The sequence below is a fragment of the Populus nigra genome, chromosome 8 (assembly GCF_951802175.1).
Source record: "Populus nigra chromosome 8, ddPopNigr1.1, whole genome shotgun sequence".
In the NCBI taxonomy this organism is placed as follows: domain Eukaryota; kingdom Viridiplantae; phylum Streptophyta; class Magnoliopsida; order Malpighiales; family Salicaceae; genus Populus; species Populus nigra.
The window spans coordinates 504,058-511,968 of record NC_084859.1 but is presented as its reverse complement, the minus strand read 5'-3'; the positions used below and the strand labels follow the sequence as shown (position 1 = coordinate 511,968).

Sequence of the window (7,911 nt, the reverse complement as noted above, 5' to 3'; positions counted from 1 at the left end):
TGTTATTTCTTTTAAAAATTACATAATATTTTAATATATAATATTTTTTATCAGCTACCCGTTAAGCCCGTGATCCATCATGAACCGAGCTCGGATAATCTAACAGATCTAGGCCCACGAGATCGGATCCAACCTAGGATGAGCATTTGGTGGCCACAATAAACTTTTGAAAAGCAGAAAACCCTAACACTAGGAGCAACCATCCATCTAACGGACAATATCAACCCCAAGGCACTAATCCAACCGTTAAATCTTAATAAAAAAACACTATAAAAACCTAGGCAAACACTTCAGTTTTTAGCCTATCAACTCGCAGCCAGCCACTGCCTCTCTCAAAACTTCTCTGCTCCTTCTTTCTTGTCATTTTGCCGAGGTACTATCGTTCTATTTCTTTCTCGTTTATCTGAAAACATTCAGTTCTGTCTTTTTAGCCTTTTGTTGCCGATCTAGTAGGCTTTTTTTATCTTTCTTTTTCTGATTGTTTTTGCTGTAAAACTGAAGAAGAACTAGTTTTGTCAACCTATATGTTATTTGCTATACGTTTATTTGATTGGTTCGTGACTGTGATTGTGTACATGCGATGGTATTTACTACTTTACATGGTGATGATTTGAAAGAATTTTTCCCTTTATGAAAAGTGGTGAGTAATCAGGGCTGGAGTCTCAGAAATGGCTCTTTTTTTGCCGAAACCCTAAATGGGTTTTTGGAAAGAAATACCGATGAGCTTGAGAATTGGCATGATAATATGTCTGCCATAGGCCTTTGGTTTTTTCGGGGAAAAATCTTTCTTTTCATTTGCTGGTGTTTTGTGGTTAATACCCTTGTAAGTTTACAATTCAAAGGGTTATTTTTTGATTTTAATAGTGGTCCTTTCTCTTTCTTTATTTCAAATTAGTAAATCTAAATTGAAAAAAATAACCTTTAAATCATTTGTATTCAGTTTATGCTTATTTGTGATTAGTGTTTTAGTTGTTATTATGATGATTTCAACTAGATCTATTTAATGATATAAACATGCATTTAATTTTTTGAGGGTCTTTGAAATACCAGATAAAATTATTATATTTTGATAGTGATGGTCCTTATTGCTTGGATTTTATATTTATACATATACTGAAGGAGAATCTGAATTAGTACTATTGATGTTTTATTTGGATATATTATTTTTTGTTGATATTTTATTTCTTGAGGAAAAACAATATTGAAGCTCACGAGTCTTGCAGAGTTTATATCAAAGGTAGAAGCATGTCTCACCGCAAGTTTGAACACCCTAGACATGGCTCTTTGGGATTTCTCCCAAGAAAAAGAGCCTCCCGCCATCGAGGAAAAGGTTTCTTATGCTCTTTAACCTTAAGTTATTAACATTACAGTTAATGATAACACATTGGGAACATTCTATTTCTACATGATTAATGTGTACCTTCAGGCTATGATTTAATTTTTAGTTGGGTTTTGTGAGAAGTTTGTCTTTTCTCCAATCTGTACCTTCAAGTATCATTGGTTTATTGCCTAATGTGCAGTCCCATGTATGGTTTTTGCAACAAAGAAAAACTCTGGTAAAGGATTTATATAGGTCATTTTAATATAGAACGATGGAGCATGGGTCAAGTGAGACAAAACTGATTGGTCATCTGGACTTCCTTCTATCATCTCCTTAATAACCATTAAATTTTAATTGTCCTATCTTGTAAATCGGGAGTTAGATGAACTGCCTTGCAGTATTATATTGTCATAATCCCTGACCCAGATAAGCTTAATATGATTTCTAATTTATTGTTGTTGACAGAGTGGTATTTGCATTTATCAAGGTCGGCTTCATATAACTTATTTGTATCAACTTGCATTCTCTGTATATTGAATTTTGTTCTCTTTGATGATGTTACAGCAAAGGCCTTTCCCAAGGATGATCCAACAAAACCTTGCAGATTGACTGCTTTTCTAGGTTACAAAGCTGGGATGACTCATATTGTCCGAGAAGTTGAAAAGCCAGGCTCAAGTGAGTATCTTTACTTTTTCTCGATTATCCTTCTGGGTGGTAGCTCTTTTTTATCTCTAGCTTTGGTGAAGGAACTTGTTTGATACGCTGTTGCCTATAAATTTATCAAGATCATGTTTGATTGTGTTAGCATGCAGGGATGCGTTGTCCTGTTTGCATGTGTTTTGGACCAAACACTATACTATTAACAATGGGAGGCCAAAACTTTTAGCCTTGTTGTTGCCAGGGCCACCCCAGACCACCTGGAATTGTCCCTGTTAGCATGTTTATATTGATTTTGATGATTTTACACCTCTTTTGCCAATAAAACATGTCTGGGTGGCTTGGAATTGGGGATTGATTGGGAGTATTTATTTGAAAGTGTCTGCACAATTGTAATTTTCAGCCCTTAATTGCTGCCTTCTGTTGTGCAATTTGTTGTTTGTATGTGTTTTTTGCGTACCCCCTTTTGATGTTCTGTTTTTTTCTTCACATTTCTAAAGCAGCCGGAAGGAAGATTAAAATATTCATTGTAACACTATGATCCACCTCTAGCTTATGTGCTCATTAGTTCTTTCTTCATTTGTCTTTCAGAGCTCCACAAGAAAGAAACATGTGAAGCTGTTACAATCATAGAAACACCGCCAATGGTTGTTGTTGGGGTTGTTGGCTATGTCAATACTCCTGGTGGTCTCCGATCTCTGAGCACCGTATGGGCCCAGCATTTGAGTGAGGAGGTCAGAAGGAGATTCTACAAAAACTGGTGCAAGTCAAAGAAGAAGGCTTTCACAAAGTACTGTAAGAAGTACGAGTCTGAGGATGGGAAAAAGGACATTCAGGCTCAATTGGAGAAACTGAAAAAGTATTGCACTGTGATTCGTGTGTTGGCGCATACTCAGGTATTCTACACTTGCATCCTTATTTTAACGAGTCTGTTTGATTAATAATAATCTTACTCTAAAATTACTGAGCTATAATATCTGGATTCCAAATACCAGACATCAATAGCAAACTTTTAATTGCTGACGTCTTAATTTTTGTGTCCATGCTCTTGAATATTTTTGTTTATCGAGGCAGTTTCTTGATGTTCAGATTTCCCCATGTTTGTCATTACTGTGGCACTGTTTAGACTCAAGATGAATGTGATTTCAGTGATATCTAAAGGTGGTGTTGTTGGCATGGCTTATGTAGATTCGGAAAATGAAGGGACTGAAACAGAAGAAGGCCCATTTGATGGAGATCCAGGTCAACGGTGGGGATGTTGCCAAGAAGGTTGACTTTGCTTACAGTTTCTTTGAGAAGCAGATTCCTATTGATGCTATTTTTCAGAAAGATGAAATGGTTGACATTATTGGTGTAACCAAGGGAAAGGGCTATGAAGGTGTGGTCACTCGTTGGGGTGTGACTCGACTCCCTCGCAAGACTCATCGTGGTCTTCGCAAGGTAGCTTGTATTGGTGCATGGCATCCAGCTAGGGTCTCATTTACTGTTGCCAGGGCTGGGCAGAATGGTTACCATCACCGCACGGAGCTGAACAAGAAAATTTACAAGCTTGGAAAGTGTGGTCAAGAGTCTCATTGTGCAGTTACTGAATATGACAGGTAAATGTTTCTTTTTCCTAGTTTGTCCCTACTGTGATTTCAGTCCTTAGCACACCATGATTGATTGATGTTGAGCATTTGCCTCTTCTCACAATGTGATGATATTCGGTCGTGAACAACAGGACTGAAAAGGACATTACACCAATTGGAGGATTCCCTCATTATGGTGTTGTGAAGGAAGATTATTTGATGATAAAAGGATGCTGTGTGGGCCCCAAGAAACGTGTGGTAACACTGAGACAGTCTCTGTTGAAGCAGACATCTAGAGTTGCTATGGAGGAGATTAAACTCAAGTTCATTGATACATCCTCCAAATTTGGCCATGGACGATTCCAGACCACCGAGGAAAAGGCCAAGTTTTACGGGCGGCTCAAGACTTGATTTGCAATGGAGGAGAGAATCAGCTTTGCTAGATTTCATTTACTGTTCAATAGTCTTCAACTGTTGGTTTGATTCTGGATCACTTGTCATCCTTGTCTTCTTCAATTTGGGAAGTCTTATTTTTAATATATTTTCGGTGCTAAATTATTATCTTAAACCTTCCTTTTTACACCTTGAGCCAAAAAAGACCTTTGTTGGAGGTTATTGTTGAATACAATTATAACATTTGTATCGTAATTTCCCAAAATAATAAGAAAATCAAATCCTGAGGGGTAATTTATTATTATTTTTTGAAAAAAAAAACATCCATATAATATTGCCATCTCTCTTGACAATTTTATATTTTTTGATCACCTACGAGAGAAGCATGTCTAGAATCGGGCGAGCTCTACACATGAGCTCTAAGGGCTCAACTTTGAACATGGTCAGTGCTGTCTTCTCTGCCATGTCAATCTTGCTTTCACCAACCCTATTCCACTCAAAGCACTGTATCAACGATCCCAAAGTTAATATCATTACTCTTTTTGCTAGGCCATCTCCAGGACAAGCTCTCCTTCCCATCCCAAAGGGGATGAACTTGGATGCATCAACCCTGCCTGCAGATTCAAATCTCTCGGGCTTGAAACTCGTGGGCTCATCCCACAGTGTAGGGTCTCTATGGAGAGACCATGCGTTTACAAATAATATAGTCCCAGCTGGGACATGGTATCCTCCAATGGTACAGTCGGAGGATGGCATGTGCGGTGGTATAAGCGGTGTCACTGGACATAAACGCAGATTCTCGGAGATGATGCTCTGAAGGTAATGTAGTTTTGCAAAATCTGATTCATCTATCAAGCGGTCTCCAACTTGAGCGTCCAGTTCTGCTTTAGCTTTCCTTAGCACGTCTGGATGGTTGAGTAGATTGGCTAATGCCCATTCCATTGCTGTAGCAGAAGTCTCTGTTCCCCCAATCAACAACACCTGCACAAAATACTTGGTGAATTATACCTAAGGATTTTAGTTTGAGCTATCTTGAATATGACTTGTTGGATAGATCCACAGCCGAAGCTTAAAGAATCTTGACATGCAAACTAATCTCACGACATATTCTCATCGTTGAAGAAAACGTGGCTTAAGGTGATCGTTTGTGGTTTCTCTTTGTTGTCTTTTAATGAACGAAATTTAAGACATTGAAAGGGGAGATGATACCAAAAGAAATGTGAGTGAATCACAAAGAAACACGAACAAAAACATCATGTGTTTTAACACAAGTTAAATGATTGAATCAACATAAGAAAGAGTTTGATTTGACTAACCAGAACATGGCCTTTGATTACTTCATCTGTGTAGTATTCAGGTTGTTCTTCTTGCAGAGCGAGAAACCGGTTTATCATAGTGTTTCTGTCCCTGCTATCTCGATGCTCATCAACCAGTCCTTGTAAGAAAACATCCATCTTCTTACTTAGTCTATCCAACTTCTTCAAGTGCCCAGTAAAATCAACCCACTGCAACATTGGAATCAGATCCCCCACATTTATCATGACAATACATTCGGCAAACTCTTCCATGATCTCCTTGAAAATCCGGGCCTCTTCAATTTCCTTAACATCTTCTCCATAATACCTCTTCCCTGCAACCATTCTCATCATAATATTACACGTTAGGTCCAAGAGCATGGACCTTAACTCCACCTTAGCATAGTTAACATGCTTGGAAACACCGTGAAGTCTACGCAGTAAGGCCATAACTTCCTCTCTTCGGATGCTAAATAACGAAGTGAGGCGAGGAGGGGAGAAGATTTCAAGAGCGCTTATGCGGCGAAGGTTGCGCCAATGGTCGCCGTATTCGACTTTGCCCATTGTGGTGTTGTTGTAGTTTAAGTACTTGCCACTCAAAAAGTGAGGACGGTTGGCCAAGACAATATCGTTCTTGGTGAAACATTCTTCCACGGCCGATGGTGAAGATATGACAACGGCAAGGCGGGATCCGAATCTGAGAGAAAATATTGGACCGTGTTTTTGTGAGAGGGAGTGGAGTGTTCTATGAACAGGCTGCTTGAGGAGATAGAGATGGCCTATAATTGGAAGAGCAAAAGGGCTTGGTGGGAGATTACTGATCTTGCCTTGCTTTCTTTTGTGGAGCAAGAACTTGGTTGAAAGAGCAAGAAACACAAAGCATGGAAGGAGAAGAGAGTAGCAAAGGCGTTGCAAGGTACTGTAGTCTTCTTCCATGCTTAACTTGCTTGATTGTAAGCTTTGGATACTCGTCCAACAGGGCAGCTGAAGATCCGAGTTCTTGGGTTCCTCATGTCAACTCATATATCAATATATAAACTCTAATATTCTTTTTATTATTTTTTAATAGCATTTTTAAATCCTTTTACGTTGTTTTCAACAACGTTACTCAGTAGGTTATGATGTTGACTTTGCACATTTCATATGGTTTTTTTACATAGAAATTTCAATATCTGTACCAATTATTGTTATTTCCTTCATGATGGCAAAATAAAAATATTCTTTGCTAAAAACTTATTAAAACACCAAATTCCAAGTTTTCTACAGTCCAATAAATAATTATTTTTAATCAAATTGCAATATTGTTTTGTCAATGATTAACTTTTTCAATAAAACAGGAGAATAAATTGAATATTTTTAGTTGTCCATGATTTGACGAGAAAGCTTTTCAGTGGCTAATGGGTTAATGCTGAAACCTCCCAATTGGTTTGCTTATCTAGAAAGTAAGCTGTCACTTATTGCGGCAAATAATATGCTCTACCTAGATTCCAACAACTATAGGATGTTGGAAAATTATATTAGAGGTGTTTTAAGCCTTATAAATCTATTTTCAATTATTTTTTGACCCAATAACATCTAAAGAACATCCTAGATACCTAAATAAATATATTTATATCTTAAAATAACTCAAAAAGATCAAAAATCCAAAAATCATCTCAAAAAATGCCCAAATTCATATCTATTTTCTCATGCAATTTGAAAGTGAATGAACACCTTAATTAAACTCTTATAATAAAATGGAATATATGGACACTAAAATTGACTATTTTGATGGTTGAAATCCTTGCTCATCGATGATTTTCTCTTTTTACCATAAGAATCCAGTGACTTCCGTCATACTAGGGATAACAAATAAGATATATGAATTTTTGGACCAAAAAAGTTTTTTGAAAAAATTAAAAGGATAGAAAGTGGGTATGTGGCATAAGAGGACAAAAGTAAACTTTTTTAGTTAATTTCAAAATAGCTATCTAATTCTTCTGTGTTTTTCTATTTTGGTTTTCTATCTTTTAATTGTGTCATTTCTTAACAAAATAGAAGCAATTAGCCCTCAATTTGACTATAGAAGGATGCAATTGATGAGAAAAAAAATATTAATGACTAAAATGAAAAAAATTACCATTAACTATAACTAAAAGTGATCAGTGTTTTATTGTAGCGGAAATTACTTTAAACTGTGAGTGTTTGCACTATGGACTGCACTGTTTGAGTTTGCTCTTTACTAAAAACATTGTGGATTGGAGAGGTATAATGGCAGGGCTGCCCTTGCCACAGAGAGTTGCAAAGATTGCAAGAGGGTGGGGTTGTCTTTTTTGGTTAGGAAAAAATGGTCAATTCGGATTTTGGTGGGGCTGCTCGACCCAGACTATAGACACTTGGTGCTCGGCTTCAAGCCAGGACATTAGGGCTAGACCCATCCGCCTAGCAGCAGCCCTGTAAAAATATGGATTGCATTGTTTTGAATCACTGTAGACTGTGAGTGTTTTCACCATGGATTTTAAGCCTTATAAATCTATTTTCAATTATTTTTTGACCCAATAACATCTAAAGAACATCCTAGATACCTAAATAAATATATTTATATCTTAAAATAACTCAAAAAGATCAAAAATCCAAAAATCATCTCAAAAAATGCCCAAATTCATATCTATTTTCTCATGCAATTTGAAGGTGAATG

At 37.0% G+C, this 7,911-nt stretch overlaps 2 protein-coding genes across 2 annotated transcripts; one reads left to right on the top strand and one right to left on the bottom strand.

Annotated features, from left to right (window-relative positions):
• Window positions 1-271: 271 nt before the first annotated feature.
• LOC133701849 (large ribosomal subunit protein uL3y) lies at window positions 272-4,243 on the top strand. Its single transcript, XM_062125984.1, has 6 exons — window positions 272-373; window positions 1,224-1,330; window positions 1,886-1,996; window positions 2,570-2,874; window positions 3,167-3,576; window positions 3,699-4,243. Exons 2-6 carry the CDS (start codon window positions 1,246-1,248, stop codon window positions 3,955-3,957), a joined length of 1,170 nt encoding a protein of 389 aa, XP_061981968.1. The 5' UTR covers window positions 272-373; window positions 1,224-1,245; the 3' UTR covers window positions 3,958-4,243.
• LOC133701848 (cytochrome P450 81Q32-like) lies at window positions 4,205-6,253 on the bottom strand. Its single transcript, XM_062125983.1, has 2 exons — window positions 5,256-6,253; window positions 4,205-4,920 (listed from the first exon to the last, which is right to left on the bottom strand). The coding sequence occupies exons 1-2, from the start codon at window positions 6,168-6,170 to the stop codon at window positions 4,312-4,314; spliced, it is 1,524 nt and encodes a 507-aa protein (XP_061981967.1). The 5' UTR covers window positions 6,171-6,253; the 3' UTR covers window positions 4,205-4,311.
• Between the last annotated feature and the right edge of the window lie 1,658 nt (window positions 6,254-7,911).

What these genes read in the sequence shown, in the direction of transcription:
- LOC133701849 (XM_062125984.1), top strand. Translation starts at nt 1,246, where the DNA reads ATGTCTCACCGCAAGTTTGAACACCCTAGACATGGCTCTTTGGGATTT. An exon ending in AGTTGAAAAGCCAGGCTCAA is followed by an intron (nt 1,997 to 2,569) that starts GTGAGTATCTTT and finishes TTTGTCTTTCAG; the next exon opens with AGCTCCACAAGAAAGAAACA. An exon ending in GTGTGTTGGCGCATACTCAG is followed by an intron (nt 2,875 to 3,166) that starts GTATTCTACACT and finishes TGGCTTATGTAG; the next exon opens with ATTCGGAAAATGAAGGGACT.
- LOC133701848 (XM_062125983.1), bottom strand. Translation starts at nt 6,170, where the DNA reads ATGGAAGAAGACTACAGTACCTTGCAACGCCTTTGCTACTCTCTTCTC. An exon ending in TAATCAAAGGCCATGTTCTG is followed by an intron (nt 4,921 to 5,255) that starts GTTAGTCAAATC and finishes TATTTTGTGCAG; the next exon opens with GTGTTGTTGATTGGGGGAAC.